Source organism: Grammomys surdaster, unplaced genomic scaffold, assembly GCF_004785775.1.
Source record: "Grammomys surdaster isolate TR1022 unplaced genomic scaffold, NIH_TR_1.0 126176, whole genome shotgun sequence".
NCBI classification, from domain to species: Eukaryota; Metazoa; Chordata; class Mammalia; order Rodentia; family Muridae; genus Grammomys; species Grammomys surdaster.
The window spans coordinates 59740-80822 of record NW_021620983.1 but is presented as its reverse complement, the minus strand read 5'-3'; the positions used below and the strand labels follow the sequence as shown (position 1 = coordinate 80822).

General features: G+C 36.4%; 1 protein-coding gene across 6 annotated transcripts in view; it reads left to right on the top strand.

The window, feature by feature from the left end:
* Positions 1-21083, top strand: part of Bicd1 (BICD cargo adaptor 1) — a 123026-nt gene that overhangs the window by 79238 nt on the left and 22705 nt on the right. For 3 of the 6 annotated variants that reach the window (XM_028757551.1, XM_028757550.1, XM_028757552.1), the window contains exons 4-7: positions 5005-5430; positions 6132-7226; positions 9861-10012; positions 11824-12031. In XM_028757551.1, the coding sequence (XP_028613384.1) occupies positions 5005-5430; positions 6132-7226; positions 9861-10012; positions 11824-12031 (1881 nt within the window). Of the gene's footprint in view, positions 1-5004; positions 5431-6131; positions 7227-9860; positions 10013-11823; positions 12142-13058; positions 13253-21083 lie in introns of all 6 variants that reach the window. The other 3 variants (XM_028757549.1, XM_028757548.1, XR_003710049.1) reach the window with 2 other exon arrangements.

Genomic DNA, 21083 nt, shown 5'->3' with positions numbered 1-21083 from the left:
ATGTTGTTGAGTTTTATAAAAGTAAGGGTTAATGGGGGATGGAAAAAACTCAAAAGAGAAAATAAATCCATAGACTGACAAAATTGAAAATTCATTTCTGATCATAGCTTCTATCCCCTTCCCATTCTCCCTGCCTCCAGCTTTTGAGTGTTGCAGGAACAAGATGTCTACTTAGGAATGTGAGGGAAGGCATTGATTCAGCCAATCAAGAGGGTTACCAGGATACCCCATGTATATTCACATCGTTCTTTCCACTATGTGTAGTGAGTTTCCTATGCAATAGCTGATAGGCAACCCTACACACAAGACATTTAAGTCTGATGTGGCTGGAATAAGTAAGTCCTAATGGAGAAATTTAGACTTGAAAAATACATTTCTTTTCTAAATAGAGTCCTCAGATACTTACAAACTATAAGGTTATATTTGTTGGTATGTATGTTTGTGTGTGGGGGGGTAGTTAGTGATAAAGAACACAGAAGACTTAGAGACAAGTTCATTTAAATTAATAATGTTCCAAGTGGCTATTCCATTGACTTCTGTGGTCCTACTGGAACCTCTGCATGAGCAGGAGTGAACAGACAGTGTGTGGAGTATCTGAAACTGCATGTAATTTTCCTAGGAGGTTGAATAGGCCACTATTAGGTATCCTTAGAAGAGTACCAAGATGCCTAGGAGTGTTCATTAGCTCAGGTGCTAACTGAAATATGAGAACTCAGTTTTAAGAGAAATTTATCTGATATACAGACACCAAGCCCAGACACTATTGTGGATGCCAAGAAGTGCTTGCTGACAGGAGCCTGATATAGCTGTCTCTGGAGAGGCTCCACCAGAGCCTGACAAATACAGATGCAGATGCTCACAGCCAACCATTGGACTGAGCACAGGGACCCCAAGGGAGGAGTTAGGGAAAGGACTGAAGGAACTGAAGTGGTTTGCATAGGAAGAACAACAATATCAAGCAACCAGACCCCCCAGAGCTTCCAGGGACTAAACCACCAACCAAAGAGTACACATGGAGGTACTCATGGCTCCAGCTGCATATGTAGCAGAGGATGGTTTTATCTGGCATCAATGGGAGGCGAGGCCCTTGGTTCTGTGAAGGCTTGATGCCCCAGTGTAGGGGAATGCCAGGGAAATGAGGTGGTAGTGCATGGGTGGGGGAGCATCCTCATAGAAGAAGGAGGAGGGGGATAGGATAAGGGGTTTCTAGAGGGGAAACTGGGAAAGGGGATGTTATTTCCCAAATGTTTTTGAAATGTAAATAAGTAAAATATCCAATAAAAATAGTACAGCATTGAAAAAAAAAAGAAATTTATGCATCTCTTTTTTCTAGATGTATAAATATTTTAGATTTTATAGGCTATATAATTTCCCTTAAACAACTATCCTACTCTACACCATGTAGTGTGCAACTCAGCCTAGGCAAAGCATTAACATATCACTGTGTTTGTGTTTTAATAACACTTTTCTTTCTGTAAAAGGCATGGCCATGCTATTTATTAGAGAAACGTGGAAGATTTGGGGAATTTAGACTAAGAAAGTGATTGAATATTTTAAATGGGACTTAATGGACCATCCTTAATAGGAGCTTCAAAGGCAGTAGTGTTGAGATCAATGTGGACTATAGAGACCCAACTTAAGAAATTTCAGAGGAGAACAATATTAACAACTGGTCTAAAAACAATTCTTGTGATAATTCTGGCAAAGAATGTGGCTGCCTTTTTTTTTCTTTATTCTAAGAATCTACCTGAAGCTAAATTGAAGTTTGGGAATATTTTTGTTGGCAGAAGAGATTTCAAGATAGACTAATATTGACTCATCATGTGGTTATTAGTGATCACTCTTATACAGGACTACAGTGAAAGAAAGCAAGAAGGGAAAAGAAATACAAAATATACTGTTTGGGGAAAAAAAGAGCACCTGAAAATTTAGTGTTGGAACAGGCTTGTTCTGAAAGCAATTAAGGAGACCTGATGCAAAATGGAATAAAGGAAGTTGTGCCCTGAGGGCAAGACCCCACCAAACTAAGACTGCAGTTTGTGAAAAGAAGGTGCTCATGTAAAGAGGCCATTATGTCAAGTTGTGAAAGTGAGGCCTAGGTTGTGTTGGAGATCCAAAGATGTTAAAAGTGCTATAGCCTTGTGATATCCGCCAAGGAAATCTGCAGACAGGGAATGGGGCAAGCTTGAAAGATAAGTGTGTTACAGTTAGGAAAAGCTAGAACTGTGGAGGTATCTATGCTCTTTGGCATCAGACATGTACTTATAAGGTTTGGAGTCTTCTCTGCTAGGTTTTGGTATGACTTTGGTCCAGCATATCCTTACTATGACATCTTCCTTTTGGAATGGTATGTATAGTCTGTGCCATTGTATTGTGAAAGTATGCTTTTTTTTTCTTTTGATTTTACTGAGGATTGTAGAGATTTCCTTGAGTCTCAGAAGAGACTTTGGACTTTTAAACTATACTGAGACTGTAAAAGACTGAGGACTCTTTAAGTTGTACTAAACGCATGATTCTATGGGAACTAGGGAGTGGAACATAATGGTTTGAAAGAGAATGATTTTGATGGGTTCATATATTTGACTACTTGGTCCCTAATTGGTAAAACTGTTTGGGAAGAATTGGAGGAGGTATGCCACTGTGGTAGGCTTTAAGGTTCCAAAGCCCATACAATTCCCAGTTAGCTCTCTCTTTGCCTCATACTTGTGGATCAAGATGTAAGCTCTCAGCTACTGCTTCAGTGCCATTCTTACCTGCCTGCTACCATGCTCACCACTGTAGTGATCATAAACCCTAACCCTCTGAAACTGTAACCCCTCAACAAACTCTTTCTTCTATAAGTATCCTTGGTCATTGTGCCTTTCACAGAAACAGAAAAGTAACTAAGACAACACATCTTTCTACTTGACTTTTTTGAGCGATTCTGTTATGGAAATATTAAAATTATAATGACATTTGTTTTTTCTTTAGAAGTATCTGTGCTGTGTTTTTATATAATGTATCTTTTGCCTCACAGTGTGGTGAACACATTCCTACAAACATTGTTTATTCATATGCCTTATCGAGTTTATTACAAGCTGTAGGGTGGTGACCATTCTGTTAAGAATTAATACTCTCCTCATTCCCATATGTAATTAAATCTTAGAAACAGCTTTTATACATGGATATTCCATGGTGTGTTCCATGAACCATTGGTCTAGTGACTGTCTATAACCCTGAATGCTGCTGCTGTTAACTTTCTTTCATAACTATACAAGTCTTACCCTACTAGAGATTACATTTTTACTTTCCTTACAGCAAAATGTTATATGTATATGAAGAAAAGCAATATGGGAAACTTTGAGACATCCTTAAAGGGAAAGGATATATCCTTTCCTTCAATCTTCTGGGACACCTCTCACCACCTGCTGTATTGTGTGAACTATAGTAGGAGGTTATGTAGCAAGAGAGAAGCCTTGTTCACAGACAAACTCATGAAGCTGAGATTCCAAACTTGCCTTGACTATCCTTATTCTGTTACATAGGGTAAAATTCTTCTATCTCAACTAAGGTATTTTTAAATAAGTCTTGTTTATATCAGCCAAATCTACATCCCAACTAAACTGATACCTCAAAATTTTCAAAATAAGCAATTAAGATTTTGAAAGGGAGGAGGGGGAGTAAAATGTATATGAAAGTAATAATGGTCTATGATCCTGGTTTCAATTTAAACAATGAAAATACAAATACATACAAAACTAAATGCACAATTTATGTTAGTATCTAATACTATATTTGTTATTTATTCTGTTTTTTTTCAGAGTAGTTATTTATTAAGCAAATTGTTTATTGAAGAGCAGAATTTGGTTTTAAATATTATGGAGGGAGCATTGACATACTGAGGGATACTTAGGAGAATAAAAGAGTACTTTTGGTTTGTTTGTTTTGTGACAGGGTCTCACTATGTAACTCTTGCTGGCCTGGAAACTTACTTTGTAGTCCAAGCTGGTCTCAAACTCACAGAGATATGCTTGCCTCTGCCTCCAGAGTGCTGGGATTAAAGGTATATACCACTATATGTGGCCAAGATAACATGCTTTATTTGTTTGTTTGTTTGCTTGCTTATTTTTGTTTGTTTGTTTGTTTTCAAGACAGGGTTTCTCTATGTAGCCCTAGCTATCCTGGAACTTTGTAGATCAGGCTGGCCTCAAACACAGAGACCCACCTGTTTCTGTCTCCTGAAAGCTGGGATTAAAGGCATGTGTCACCATACCCAACTAGATAACATGTTTTTAAACATAAAGGGTAGCATATAGTTAGTAGCATGGAAAAGTCTTCAGGAAGGCATACCAGCTCAGAGATACTGTTATTAATGGTTCTTATGACCAAAGGTTGTTTGAGCAGGCTCTTGCTTATTATAATTCAAAAGAATGTTAAATTACTAATAGTATATATAGATATTTATTATTTGGGATTAATTATTTTGGGATTTTTTTTATCTTAATCTCAAACATATTTTATTGAAATTTTGTTTTTATTGTGATCTTTTAAACAAATGTTTGTATGAATGCTAAAACTTCCTTTTCATTTAATGATGGTAAAAAATTTTTTCTTGGGTGGTGAATATTGAAAATTTTGATAAATAATTACCAAATATATTTTATCATTATTTGTTAGGAAAACAACTTTGTTGGATCTTTTAAAATGTCTTAATACAGTAAACATCTTTTCCTCTCTTCTAGGTGTTAAATTATATATTTTTATTTTTTAAAATATGGCTAGTTGGATAGATAGATAGATAGATAGATAGATAGATAGACAGATAGATAGATATGTGTGTATGTATATATTTGTAACTGTCTATGGTGTATTACCATAAGAATATGGTATATACTTTTTATTATTTATTTTGTAGACTGCTATACTTTTTTTTTTAAAATGATTAAGTCTACTAAAGTGTTTAATGGGAGTTTTATAAGGCCCAAATTTTAGTTTTATGAATCTTCTTTAACCTATCTAACTTAGGTTGAATATGAAGGCTTAAAGCATGAAATTAAGCGATTTGAAGAAGAAACAGTATTGCTGAATAGCCAACTAGAAGATGCCATTCGACTGAAAGAGATTGCAGAGCATCAGTTGGAAGAAGCCCTTGAGACACTGAAGAATGAAAGAGAGCAAAAGAACAACCTGAGGAAGGAGCTGTCCCAGTACATCAACCTCAGTGATAACCACATCAGCATCTCAGTAGATGGGCTCAAGTTTGCTGAGGATGGAAGTGAGCCAAACAATGATGACAAGATGAATGGGCATATCCATGGGCCTCTTGGGAAACTGAATGGAGACTATCGTACTCCCACTACCAGGAAAGGAGAGTCTCTACATCCTGTGTCTGACTTATTCAGTGAGTTGAACATTTCAGAAATTCAGAAATTGAAGCAGCAGCTTATTCAGGTAAGAGCTTCATTTAAATCTGCAAGATGAATTCGTGTTGATGGTATGTAGTATGTTATGGGATTTTTGACACACAAGGAGAGAACATGTTCTGTTTCATTTTGTTCTGTTGTTGCTATAATGAAGAAACTGGTGGGTTTTAGAAAATGTTATATTAAATTCAAACAAATTACAAACTAGACCCCCAAACTGTTCTAAATGCATTATCTCATTTATCAAGGCATTCTATCCCATTAATAAACTTGAGAGACATCCAGTACTTTTTGTTTTGATTAAAATTTATAAAAAGTCTTTTCCAGAAGAAAAAGCCAGTTGGAAAAATCTTCATTTTGTTTTAATAGTGCTTAAACTTTAAAGGCTATTCATTTAGTTTTCAAAGAAAAAAGAGCACAGAAGAGCGTGTGTGTGTGTGTGTGTGTGTGCTTTTTGCTGAGATCACAATGCAACAATAAAGATTTTTTCCATTTTCTTTATGAAAAATTCAAATGTCTTGGCTTCCATAAAATTCCACATTACAAACTAGGTATTTTTATATTGATTTACTGGAACTCAAATAAGGAAACACTTTAATTTAATTTGAAATAATGGGAGTGTTGGCTCTGCTGTGGTCATTTTAAATGTCTACATGCCTGTCCAACTGCATTGAGTTCATTATTGGCTTTGCCCTGAAGTTATTCAGACATTGTCTTCTGCCATTACAGGTAGAGCGGGAAAAAGCTATTCTTCTTGCCAACCTCCAGGAGTCACAAACCCAGCTAGAACACACCAAGGGGGCACTGACAGAGCAGCATGAGCAAGTGCACCGGCTCACAGAACATGTCAATGCTATGAGGGGCCTGCAAAACAGCAAAGAGCTCAAGGCTGAGCTAGATTGTGAGAAGGGCCGGAACTCAGTGGAGGAAGCCCACGACTATGAGGTGGACATCAATGGCTTAGAGATCCTTGAGTGCAAATATAGAGTGGCTGTCACGGAAGTCATTGATTTGAAAGCAGAAATTAAGGCCTTAAAGGAAAAATATAATAAATCTGTAGAAAATTATACAGAAGAAAAGACCAAATATGAGAGTAAGATCCAAATGTATGATGAACAAGTGACAAACCTTGAGAAGACATCTAAGGAGAGTGGTGAGAAGATGGCCCACATGGAGAAGGAGTTGCAAAAGATGACTGGCATAGCCAACGAAAATCACAACACCCTCAATACAGCCCAGGATGAGTTGGTGACATTTAGTGAGGAACTAGCCCAGCTTTACCACCATGTGTGTCTATGTAATAATGAAACTCCCAATAGAGTCATGTTGGACTACTATAGGCAAAGCAGAGTTACTCGAAGTGGCAGCCTCAAGGGGCCTGATGATCCCAGGGGACTTTTGTCACCAAGATTATCCAGGAGGGGTGTGTCATCCCCTGTAGAATCAAGGACATCATCTGAACCAGTTTCAAAGGAAAACACAGAGACTAGTAAAGAGCCAAGTCCAACTAAGACTCCCACAATCTCTCCTGTTATTACTGCCCCACCGTCATCTCCAGTTTTGGATACAAGTGATATCCGCAAAGAGCCAATGAATATCTACAACCTTAATGCCATAATCCGGGACCAAATCAAGCATCTACAGAAAGCAGTGGACAGGTCCTTACAGCTGTCTCGTCAAAGAGCAGCAGCCCGAGAGTTGGCCCCCATGATCGATAAGGACAAGGAAGCCTTAATGGAAGAGATTCTCAAGCTGAAGTCCTTGCTGAGCACCAAACGAGAGCAGATTGCCACACTGAGGGCAGTGTTGAAAGCCAATAAGCAGGTAATATGCTTTTGCTGATGAAAGCATACTAGTAAAGCTTTCTTAATTTATTTCCTTAATTTTGTTGGTTTTTTAGTGCCAAGATAAGTGTTCAAATTCCTGGGCAAAATAAAGTACATTCCAATGCCAATCAAAATGTAGTTTTATTTTAAAGTGTATAAAGGACCAAGGAGATAGCTTAGTGATAAAGATGCTTGCTGCCAAGCCTAATGGCCTAAGTTCAGTCCTCAAAACAGGTATGGTAGAAGGAAAAAAAAAAAAACAACTCCGCAAATTGTCCTCTGTTATGAATGGGCCTCCATCACAAATGACACTCATATTCTCTCTCTCTCTGTCTCTTTATCCCTCTCTCTCTCTCTCAAAATAATAAGTTTAATAATAGATTAAATAAATAAATTAAATAAATAAATAAATAATAAATAAACAATTTGAGGTGGTTGGGATAGAAGAGCAGTTGTGTCTACCTAGGCAGTATATAGTACAGGTGATGAGGAAGGTAAAGCCATAGAAGAGATCCAGTTGTAGGTAAAGCCCAGAGACCCAGGCAGTGATAATGGAAACAGCCAATGGAGGGTTTTGGGAGGGGATTGCCTAACAGCTTGTACCAACCAGGGAGAAAGGGAGGAGACTAACCCTGAGTCTACGAATGGGATGTTGGTACAGACATGATGATAGAGGTCTGACAGGCAGTAGCTAGACCCAACTTCAGAGATGGAGATTCAACTTCAAGGCTCAACTCCTAGGGCTGTCTCAAGATAGAAACGGTGTTTTGCCTTTCATTTCAGATTTAAATAAGACTTAGTAACCAAATGATGAAGTAATGGCATCAAAGATGAAGGACAATACAGTTGTGGGGATCTGAGTGATGTAAACAGATGCAGAATTTTACAAACAAATGGAATAGTTTGGAACTATGAGAGAGAGAGGAAGAGAGGGAGAGATGGAAAGAGATAGATGAGAGGGAGAGAGAGAAAACACCCCCAAATTCTGAAGTCTAATAGTGTCATTGACCATATATGTAAACTTTATGTATAGTTAGTTGTGTTATTAGTGTATGTGGGTCAAAACTGAAGCATTATGGAGTTTTTATTAACTACTGGTCATTTCCCTCTGTAATAAATAGGATATTTTAATATGAATCTACCTGACAAATTCCTTGATGACTGGTTTGCTTTCCATTCTTGAGTTTTACCTGAGTGCGGGGACATACACACACACACACACACACACACACACACACACACACACACACACTGGAAAATAAAACTGTTTTTCTGAAACCCATTTGAGAGGAGTGCTGAACAAATATTGGTGTTGATGAAAAGCAGCAGCAACATATGAACTCCTTTTTTTTTTTTTCAAACACAGGCAATGCCAGGAAATAGAGTATGAGGGTGCATGCTCTTTAGAGAATGAAGATTCTTTACCTTTTTAGAGTGTCTTCTTCTTTTACTCAAATCTGAGTGAAACTATTCCTGACTTCTTTCTGAAAGTTAAAATAGAAATCTAGACTTTTCTTTTTTAAAAATGTGAAGAGGCTTAATTGAAAAAACAAGTCCTAACTTATAAACAAGCATTCATGTGGGACTACAAAATAGGACACCACTCCATTGGTGTTCTGTTCAGGAACTTTTCCCCTGTGCCCAAATATTCAAGGTTCTTCCCACCTCCTCTTCTATTAGTTTCAGTGTCTCTGGTTTTATGTAAAGTTCCTTTATCCACTTGGACTTGAGCTTTGTACAAGGAGATAAGAATGGATCGATTTGCATTCTTCTACATGTTCTCCAGTTGAACCAGCACCATTTGTTGAAAATGCTGTCCTTTTTCCACTGGACAGTTTTAGCTCCTTTGTCAAAGATCAAGTGACCATAGTTGTGCGGATTCATTTCTGGGTCTTCAATTCTATTCCACTGATCTTCCTGCCTGTCTCTGTACCAATACCATGCAGTTTTTATCACTATTGCTCTGTAGTACAGCTTGAGGTCAGGGATGGTGATTCCTCCAGAAGTTCTTTTATTGTTGAGAATAGTTTTTGCTATCTTGGGTTTTTTGTTATTCCAAATGAAATGATGCTGATGTGGATGTTAGGAGGTGCATGCTGACAGGAGCCTGATGTGGCTGTCTCCTTGGAGGTCTGCCAGAGTCTGACATGTTCAGAGGCAGATGCTCACAGCTAACCATTGAACTGGTCAGGGGGTTCCCAATGGAGGAATTAGAGAAAAGGAGCTGGGGGAGCTGAGAGGGTTTACAGCCCCATGAGGAGAGCAACAATGTCAACCAACCAGAGCTCCCAGGGTCTAGACCACCACCCTGGGAGCGCATGGGGAGGGCTGTATATGTAGGGGAGGATGGCCTTGTCGGGCATAGGTGGGAGAGGAGATCCTTGGTCCCATGAAGGCTGGATGCTGAGTGTAGGGGAATTCGTGGGTGGGAAGGTGGTGGGGGTAGGTGGGGGCACATCCTCATAGAAGCAGGAGGAGGGGGGATGAGATAGGGGGTTCCAGGGCCGGGGGGTGGGGAATGGGGTAAGGGGATAACTTCTGAAATGTAAATAAAATATCCAATTTAAAAAAAAGTGTGTGGGCCAGTTTTTTTCTGGTGTGAAGTGGTAAATACTGTGATTTTATGCTTCAGACAGCTGAAGTGGCTTTAGCTAACCTGAAGAACAAATATGAAAATGAAAAGGCAATGGTTACTGAAACAATGACAAAACTGAGGAATGAGCTAAAGGCTTTGAAAGAAGATGCTGCAACCTTCTCATCCCTGAGAGCAATGTTTGCAACAAGGTAACTTTTTTCTCCCTAAAATTGAGTATTTCACATGGGAAGAGCACTGTCAATACTCATGAATAAATATATTTAGTTTGCATGAAGAAAATTATGAGATACCACATTGACAAATCCAAGATTAGAAATATGTTTATTCTAAGAACATAGAGCTCGAGGTCACCTGCAACTGAATCTCATAGAGATGGCAAAGAGAAATATTTAGAATATATATACATATATGCTTATTAGAATTAGAATATGCATACATATATATGTATATATGTATGTGTACATATATATGTATATATATATACATATATATGCAGGACAAAGAGTGGAAAGGGAGACAAGATCCCATTTTTGATGAAAGAAATTAGGATAATATTCAGAGTTAAGAGAACACATATTTCTTCTTTGAGAGAGAAATTTAAAGGGATGTTTAAATGCTCAGTTTAGATCATATTTTAAGTATTGTTCCCTTGCAATCCATTTTCACAGACATTAGTTTCTTTCAGGTATACTGATTGCCTTACTTTATATTTTAAAAATATTTTAATGTTACCAAAAAGAATTAATCCAAGGTCCTAAACTTCATTTTGTTTTTAGTAAGCTCTGATCTTTCTCATGATCTACATAGTCCCCATAGTCTTGACATTAAGGATTTATGGAAATGAGTACCCCATGGACCTAATGTATTTTAATCATAGATCCTGTTTTGGTGTTTAGTTTTGTCTTTCTGTATAATTCCTCAAGCGTGTGCTGATTTCAGTTTGTATAATATATTTTGGACAATTCTCTGAGCTCATCTGTTATCTGGTGGTACATGAAGAATAACTTACCAATATCTTTAACTCAGCAGAAATTCAGTGTGAGTTTTCTTCTCATCCGACTTTTTTCCAAATGTGTGTGGATGGACTCAGGTTTTAATTTCAGTTGGGAAATAGCACAGAGCTTGTCTTTGTGCTTCAGAATGAATATGAACCTGGATGAAGATGTTCCCAATGGCCTGCTGTACCTAAATCAAACATCAATCTTCATTTTTTTACAACTCACTGGTTTATTATTTGGTTGGAAACTCATTGAAATTTTTATTTTTTAACATGGGGGAAATCTGCCATATTGAAAACATTATCTGCTTCCATTTAAAATAAAGCCTGTAAATACATATAAAAGGGAAAATGTTCTTTTTATTAATATTATCACTTTTGATATAGCATATATACTGTAGGTATAACATATGACAAACTTTTTGCAAAGGATACAATGTTATATAATAGAGACTGTGATTGTAATATACCTAAAGTAGCAATGGATATTATGTGACATTGTATTATCACCCCAAAACAGCTTCTATAATAACTGTCTTTGAGATTTATGCTGCTTATTTAAGATGTCCCTTTATGGATTCCATTGTGAGGCTGAATCACCAATTACTAAACATAGTCTACTGCTTCCAATTGTCTATTATTATAGAATATTTCCAATCTATTGCTACATTCCAGTCAAATTTATTACAATCCCTTTATCTATGGGAAATATATCTCAAGACCCCCAGTGGATTTCTGAAACCACTAGTACCAAACTCTATAGATCACTATGTTTCCTTTATATGTAGATGTCTCTGATGAAGCTTAAATGATATTATTAAATATAATAATATACTATGTAATATTGCTCTTTAATCATTCTAACAGTATTGCATAATAAAAGTTTTGAGACTATAGTGGATATCAGTATCTGGGCTGACAATAAGAAAGCAATATCTTTCTAATTAAGTTCCAGATTAGCTTTACCAGGATTCCTTCCTCACCCTTTTGCTTGGGTTCCAGATGTGATGAATATGTCACACAGTTGGATGAGATGCAGAGACAGTTAGCAGCTGCAGAAGATGAGAAGAAGACTCTAAACACTTTATTGCGAATGGCTATCCAGCAAAAGCTCGCCCTGACACAGAGGCTGGAGGACTTAGAGTTTGACCATGAGCAGTCCCGACGCAGCAAAGGCAAACTTGGAAAGAGCAAGATCGGCAGCCCTAAAGTAAGTGGGGAGGCGCCAGCCACCGTGCCTACCATAGACACTTACCTCCTGCATAGTCAGGGCCCACAGATCCCTACCATTCGGGTCAGCAGTGGCACTCAGAGGAAAAGGTATGCATGCAGCTATTGTCATAGTGTGGTACAGTGCACAGCCTTTAATTGACTGTAAAAAATTATGTGCTTTTACTGTGTAGGATGGAGAAAAGAAAAGAAAAAGGAAAAATTAAAGCTGCTAAGTGCTTTGCTAATGCTGGTCTTTCTGCTACCCCATTCACACATACTGATTAACCATAACATAATTTTCAACTGTCTGTTAATGTTTTTGCTGCTGTTTGTGTCATAAATATGTCTCTTCCTAGCCTCCAACCTAAAAATGGATAGATAAAGTGGATATTGAAAATGAATATCAGTGAACATGGGCTGTAATTTTAAAAGCTCTACTCTGGAACTTATTTGTCGTTTTTAATGTCATTAGGCAAAGATATGAGTTTGTTCTCTTGGGGAACGCTTGTCCATAAGACTAAAAGTGATGACTAATTGAAAGGTTGTGGTTTTATTTCATAAGATGTAACTGAATTTGTATAGTCATTTTCTTAAAAGCAAGTTTTTGTGCCTGTTTTCATTGGTCAGGTTAATATTTCTCAGAAACCACTTTTAAGGATTTTAGTGACTTGACCTTGTGACCTCTTATCTCGTTCTGGTTTTTGGGTTACTTGCCCTGTTTTTAGTTACTATATTTAAAGTTGTTCATTTGAGGAGCTTTCACTTAAGAATCAAATAATACATATATTTTCTATTTGTGGTTCAAAATGTTTATAATAAACTTCTATTCCAGTATTCAGAGTAGTTTTCAAAAAGGGTTGTATCCTGATATGAAAACTAAAGAATTACAAAAAAATCTTGGGTTTCATATTTAAAAGCTAATTAAATGCCAATATAACTAATGTTGTCACTGGTGAGGTGCTGAAAGGTAATTAAAGTCAAACTTTTTTGTTTCCTGTATGTATTTTTCTTGGATCTCCTGCAAGACAATTTTCACCTTCCCTTTGTGATCAGAGTCGTCCCAGGACTTCAGGGGCTTCCTACCTACAGAATTTATTAAGAGTTCCCCCTGATCCCACCTCCACAGAATCATTTCTTCTGAAGGGTTCCCCTTCCATGAGTGAACTCATCCAAGGGCATCGGCTCAGCAAGGAAAAAAGGTTAACCGTGGCTCCACCAGGTAAACACTTTTTCCTTGGGTGCATGTGATGCAAATGACAGTTAAGTCGACAGCTCTCCTCTTCTCTAGCTCACAGTTGGACTGTGACATGGGACTTCCACCACTGAAGTGAAATCTTCCTTATAGTTAGCTTCCTGTTTTCTCTTTCCATAGTCAGAATCCAGGAATGTCTTGAGATTCTTCAGGAGTTTTCCAGTAGCCTAGGAAGGAGAAGGAGGGTTGGATAATGGGATAGGCAGAGAGAATGAGCAGTAGATACAACACAGGACATTTGTGCACCTGTCTACAGTTATGTTGTTCATGGCTGTTCCATCTTGGGTAGTTTTGTTTTCTCTTAACATTTTCATTGTAATTTTAGCAAAAGAAGCCATATTTATGACAAATTTTTAGGGGTAATTTCTTTTTATGGTAACCAGAATGTCCCAATCCTTCACAGTTCTACTCATTGGGAACATTCATATTTTCATATCATACTCTCATAGTGACACTTGATTGATGCTTAACAGTGTGTCTCAGTTTACTTTAGCTGCGCTACTTTGTACTTTTCAATTTTCCCCTATGAAAAGGTCTAAATAAAAATGTGGTTTATGCCTCATTCAGTAATGCAGACTATCCCTTTTGAAGTCCCTACACAGATCAGAGGTGGAAAACAAGTTCATAAAGCAAAATAAGCACAAAGACAGCCATTAGTTTTCTACTTCAGGGAACATAAAATTAAAGAGTTAAAATAGTTGTTAGCATTTACAAAATCAGGAATGCCACATGAACATCTGATTTCTGGCCTCTTTTGAAAGATTTTTCAATGTGTGGCAGCTCCTGGCTGGATCTGTATTCAAGCCTGTCAGCTGTGCTGTTAGACAGGGCAAGTTCTACACTTGGCTGTAGTCCAGTTGGTTATATTCAGCTTTCTGTATTTGCTCTTCCACTTAGCCTCTGAGACTGCCACCTTTGCCAAATTTTACTTTAATTTTTTTAACTTCAAATTTATCTTAATTCCTTTTTGTAACCCCAGCCTTTGAATCTCCATTTTTGTATCTGATTTATGCTGTCAGCGTACTGATTGGGATTAAATATATGTCAATGAGGTTGGAGAGATGGCTCAGTGGTTAACAGCACTTGTTGATCTTACAAAGAACCTGAGTTTGTTTCCCAGCACCTATATAGTAGGTAGGTGCAGATCCAGGGAATCAGACATGCTCTTCTGACCTCCATGGATACTAAGCACACACATGGTCCACATGCTGACAAAATATACGTAAAAATAAAATAAATACAATTAATACAAACAACTTTTAAATGAGGTCTTATTGTGCACCACATGTTTAATGTTCTAGGAATTTTTGAGGAAATGAGTAATGCTAATGATTAAAAATTTTTAAAAATAGCTAGAATTTATGTACTCATGCATAAATTACATGCATATATACATGTATATATACACACACATATATGTATATATGTATGCACATCTATACACACACATATAAAACCTAAACATACACATATACATCTGTATATATATACATGTAAGTAATTACTCTCCTGGATATTTTTACTCTCATAACCTACATCCTACTGTTTTAGATTCTTTTAAAAAGCACTTAAATAATCTGTGAACCACCAAAGTGGTTGATTTATCAGAATACCTAATATGGGTAAAACTCATAAAAACCTTTCTAGCTTTTTAAATGGATTTAGTAGTACTGCCTTCTTAGAAAATAACTAGTATGATTAATAAGTAGTTCTGTTGTATTTAGATATAAGGTAACATATTAATAAGATTAAAGTTAATGAGTATTAGCAATAACTATTTTCATCACTGTATGGCTGTTTGGTCCTAATGTCCATGAATATGTATTTGTCTTATCATCATTACATTGTGGAAGCTATTAATATCATGTCATAAACTTTTTCATGTTGCTACTTAGTTTAACTTTAAAGATTAATTATTGTCTCTTAAGATATATTTTTATTATTTTAAAATTATATGTATATGTGCACATGAGTGTAGGTGCCCTTGGAGGTCAGAAGAGGGCATTGGATCCCCTGGAGCTAGAGTTACTGATGATTTTGAGCTTCACAATGTGGATGCTGGGAACTGAACTTAGGTACTCTGAAAGAGCAGTATGCACTCTTTAATTGCTGAGCAATCTCTCCATTCCTTTGTGTTTTATTTTTATTTCATATGCTATTATCCTATCAATCATTCTTTCCACTCCTATTCATTATCTTGTATGTTTAGGACCCTGCTTGGCATAGTTTCATGCTTTCAAATTCTCATCTTTTTGATCTTGGGCTCATAAGTAAGATGATGGGCTAAAAGTTGAATATGTTTATGTTTTTTGCTCCATGGGGGTGGGGGGAGTTCGGACCAGCTAGTGCCTGCTTCGTGGCTCAGTGTCTGAGAGATCTCAGATACTGGTCTTCCTATGGGGTCACCCTCCTTCTCAAATTCTTCCAGCCTTTTCCTAGAGGGTAGCCATTCCTTTTTACATTGTTTTCATAGTCATCATTGCTCTTCCCTCCCTCTGCATCCTGTCTTTCTCTTGCTTCTTTGTGATGTTTCTGAGCTAATGTGAGAGAATGCTATTGTTCAGAAATCTTATTTTTGTTCTTTAATATTTTGAATTTTGCTGATTTGAAAAATCAACTCACCAAAATACATTACCCTTAGACATGCAGCCACTGTATCAGATTTGTAGTCAACATATGCACAGTTTTACACTGAAAAATTGCCTTTTACATTTCACTAGGTCCCAACACTTAGTCCATTTTTCTGTTGTGTTGCAAACCTTATATTATTAAATTTGTTCTAAAACCACATTTCTTTTATTAACAAAATGTTCACTCATTCCTCAAAATTTAACAAATTAGCACTTTTTTTGAATAGTCATTACCATGTTCTTCATGAAAATCAAAATATAGTAAGAGAGATAGACAGGCAAACAAATGATGATATTAATAGATACTCTTGTTATAAAAAAGAAAACTAGAAATATTAGGGATATTGTCCCACGAGAGACACACAAATTGACTATAAAAGGTGTCTAAACTTTACTAAAGAGAGAAGAGGGATGTGGTAGCAAGAAGCGAAGGATGCAGATGTGGGTAATGAGAAAGTAGAGGTGCGAGTGTGTGCAGTGAAAAGATAGGGGTGCAGATACAGATAAGAACTTGTGGGTACTGACATGGGCAGTGAGAAGATAGGCAGTGTGTAGGCATGAGTGCAGATCAGTGAGAAAGGAAAGGGGCTCAGTTTGTCCAAAGCATTTGGTTAGAACTTGGTCAAGTGTTGAAATAATTGAAAGGAAGAGACCAGAGAACAGAGGTCTTGATGGAGGTAAACAGACTATCTGCCCTGAACTTAGCTAACAAGCATATTTTTACTTTTTAGGTTTTCTTTTAAAAAACAATTTTTTTTATATGTGTGGGTGTTCTGCCTGTCCATATATCTGTATACCATGTGAATGACGTGCCCACAGAGACCAGAAGTCTTTGACTTCCCTAGGGCTGAATATACAGAGTTTTGAGCCATTTTTTGGTTGCTGGTAATCAAGCCTAGGTCCTTTGGAAGAGCACCCAGTGCTCTTAAACATGTAGCCATCTCCCCAGCTCCACAGCTAATAGTTTAAAAACTAGGATCATGTGTTCATTGTGCAAAGCAATCAGGATGCCATCTGGATAATGAACAGGTTGAATATGTGTAACACCTGAGTAAAGAAGCAGGTTTGGTAACAAATGAAATATGAGGTCAAGGTACTAGGGATTATGAAAGTGAAATTTAGTGAGTTCTTTGCACACATCTTGTTTTTATTACTTCTGCCCCTTTATCCTTCTTATTTTGTATTCGGAAAGACCTTAGTAAATGTTACTTAAATCTATTTCCTCAACTAACAGTCTCAGTAGTTTGTTCCTTTTCACACATTTTATTTTTCTATAGAACCTTTTCTATTTATGTGTGTTCCGTGTCATCATATCAGTGTCCTGCATTTTCTTGACATAGTAGATACAATGTTCTGTTTAAATTTGTGGTCTTTCCAAACCTTCTCTCTGAAGGAGTGAACCCTGGACCTAGTGCATATTAAATACATATTCTTCTATTGAACTACATTATTCACTCAAACTTACAGTTTTTTAGGCTGTGTTTTTCTTTAGCTTGCACAGAATTCTTCCTGTAGGAGATGGCTTAGGCATTGCATGTCTATGGTTTGGCACCTGCCAAAACAAAAGTTAATTCAAATGCTAATTCACTCATGATACAGCACAGTGGTGGAACACTTGTCTAGCATTCTTTTTTTTTTTTCTTTCTTTTTTTTTTTTTTTTGGTTTTTGGAGACAGGGTTTCTCTGTGTAGTTCTGGCTGTCCTGGAACTCACTCTGTAGACCAGGCTGGCCGTGAACTCAGAAATCCACCTGTCTTTGCCCCCCAAGTGCTGGGATTAAAGGCGTGCGCCACCACCGCCCGGCTCTTGTCTAGCATTCGCAAGGCTTCATTGATCACCACAAAATCACCAGCCATATTTCCTTCCATCCTGTCCCAACATAGTACACACAAAATCAATTCACATTTCAAATGGCAGTGGATCATGAGTGTTGCACACCATATTTTCTTCCACTTTAAGAACTAATGATGAGATTTTTAAAAAATATTTGTTTATTTCATGTGAGTACACTGTCACTATCTTCAGACACACCAGAAAAGAACATCAGATCCCATTACAGATGGTTGTGAGCCATCATGTAGTTGCTGGAAATTGAACTCAGGATCTCTGGAAGAGCAGTCAGTGCTCTTAACTGCTGAGCCATCTCTCCAGCTCCCATGATGAGAATTTATTGCAGGAGAGTATAATACTTGTAAATATCTTTTTTCTTTCTTTAAGTATTTCTTTGGAAATTTTACTTCTACAGGATATTTTTTAGCATAGAATGATCTTGAATTGAGATATACAGTATTAAGTAAGATTGCTATCTGACAGATTCTGTTTCGCATTCTAATAGCAGACAACTAATTGAATACTGAAAAATATCGTAATTTTTTTCTAGATACTTTTTTTCCTTTTGTTTTTTTTTTTTAATTATTTTATGAGTCATGGTTTGTCTGTGTAGCCCTGGCTGCCCTAGAACTCGCTCCATTGACCAGGCTAGCCTTGAGCTCAAAGATCCAACTGCCTCTGCCTTCTGAGTACTGGGATTAGAGGTGTGTGTCAGCACCTCCCAGCTTCTAGGTACTTCTATATTTTCCATATTTAGATGAATATCAAGTATCCTCAAGTTTAGTGCACTGGTTTTAACAATTTGCTTCATAAAAGTATTTTCAGACTTTGGGGATGAGGAAATGGATGGGTCAGTGGACAAAGTGCTTGCAGTATAAGTATGAGGACCTGAGTTGAGATCCCAAGAGCACATGTAAAAGCCTGGCAAGATAGTGCCTATCTGTAATCTCAGTGCTATGCGGAAGTCAGAGACAGGTGGATTCTGAGGACTTGCTGCCAGTCAGCCTAGGCAAGAGGGAGAGCTCTATAGTCAACAAGAGAACCTCTATCCACCTCTCTTTCCCTAAATTGTGAAATGTGATTGAGGAAGACACACACCCAATGTTAGTGTCTGTACAAACACATGTACTGGTGAGTATACTCACACACATATATGAATACCACATCCATACATAATAAATAAGTTAAAATGTTTTGGAATTCTAAGATTTCTATCCTTTTATTTTCTTATAAAAGCTATAAGCTATGTGCATCATATGTGTTTTTACCATCATATACATAAATGTAAACATTATGAAGTCTTTCTAATATCATCTCCACTGGGAAGAAACACCAGCCTTGTCCTTTGTGCTCACAGCAGTCAGAATTTAATGTTTGATTTCTCCTGTAAGTTCCTTATGGGTCCAAACCTCTTTGGTCTTTAGATCTCAGGATGACACAAGTACCTGGAACACAGTACCAGTCACACAGTAGATACTCACTGTGTTGAATAATACATGTATAAATCATGTACAGTATCTCAAGTTTATTAGCTACACACCTAGTTCTTCCAGTAAATAATGTATTGCAAATGTGATTTAAGATAGATGATGCATTAAAAGCTACTTGACAATTTTTGAATTTTATTTCTTTATATAGAAAGTAGACCTCTACCATAACTCTACCCACTCAACTTTTGTATCTTTCTAAAATCATTCTATACATATGCAAGCAATTACATACGAATATCTACATATATAAATACATACTTACGTATGTATTATTAATAGCACTGGTACAACCATAAACATAGTTATGAATGCTGTTTTTCATATTATATCTCCCTCTTTCCTAGCAACTCATCTTTTTTGTTTATTTTTAACTATAGGAAACTATCCAACTGAAGAGAAATCTTGAAGAAAGCTTGAAATACTTCTCTGTGTAAAATTGGAATATTTCTTTGCAGATGACAAAAATAATAGACTAGAGTTATTAAAATTAGCAGCACATATACTTTTAAACTCTGTAGTAGGGACATTAGAAAAAATAAAAAGTTACTCATCTTAGCTTTATCAGTATATTTTATTTACTATAGTCATAATAATATCTCAGTAGGAGGTTCCACTATTTCTGTTTCTTGATTTTGATATGTAGTGTCTCCTGTGCAAGCACATTTTGGTTTGAACTAGTCATGTGCCAACTCTCCAGTAGCATTGCGTACCATTCAAGGCCTTACTTCTAGTAGTTTTGATTAATAAAATTTCTGAATGTAAAACTTTTGTTTTTCACTATGTTTTCCTGGCTGACCTATAACTCACTGTGTATGAACCCATAGAAATCCACCTGCCTGTGCTTCCAGAGTGCTGGGAATCCAAGCCCAGCTAATTGTAACTTTTGATAACTGATTTCTAATTTTTAAAGTAAGAATTTAAATGGTATATAGTTTTTTTTAATTAAACTATTGGATTAGTTATTTTCTGCTGTATATTGATTCTTCATTGTTTTTATCTGACATATAGTATTGCTCTTCTAAATACATTGTTTCCATATCCTTTTTCTACCTCTTTTTGTTACTAAATCTCATTTGCATGATAGGAACTTAATTTCTGATGTTTACACAAATGTTAAAAATATGTATTCTTTAATGATTTTCAGAATAATAAAATAGTTTTTGTTTTTTGTTTTTTGTTTTTTTACTTTGTATAGTCATCAAGTTGTAGAAAGAATGTATTTCTTATTTCAGTCAGGGAACACTTTGAAAATGTTCTAAGTTCTTGTCATTTAAAAATGGCAGCATTTAGTGACACTATATACAGACTTAAAATATACCAAGCTCTTTCAAGGGTGAGTTCTTAGTGTGTTCCTTTTTCTCAGAATGAAAAAAAAAACAAGGACAATACTTAGTAAACCATTCCTTACTGTAAAGTGGATCCAGTTGACAAATAAGTCAATAATGGAACATCTGTTAACCACACTTCTATCACTCTTGATGTTTTGTTTTCTGCTACTTCCATCAGATAGTCCTGCCCAGTGCTTGCATTTTCTTAAATACTCCATATTCAGAACCTGAGCTTTAGAAATAAAATAAAATATGATAGAATGATATAATCCCTTAAATATTGGAGAATTATACTTTTCAGTCTATGTTATTTAGTATTACCATATAATTTAAAACTTAAAGTTTAAAACTTAATATTGTATTAAACATTTTTTTAAACCCATTAAAATTGAAATTTCCTTATTTAAATCCATAAAAACCTATAATATTTAAAGAAAAAATAAGTTTTCTATTTAAAATGAAAGAAAACATTTTTGGGTTTTTTTTTTTTGGTTTTTTTTTTTTTTTTTTTTTTTTTTTT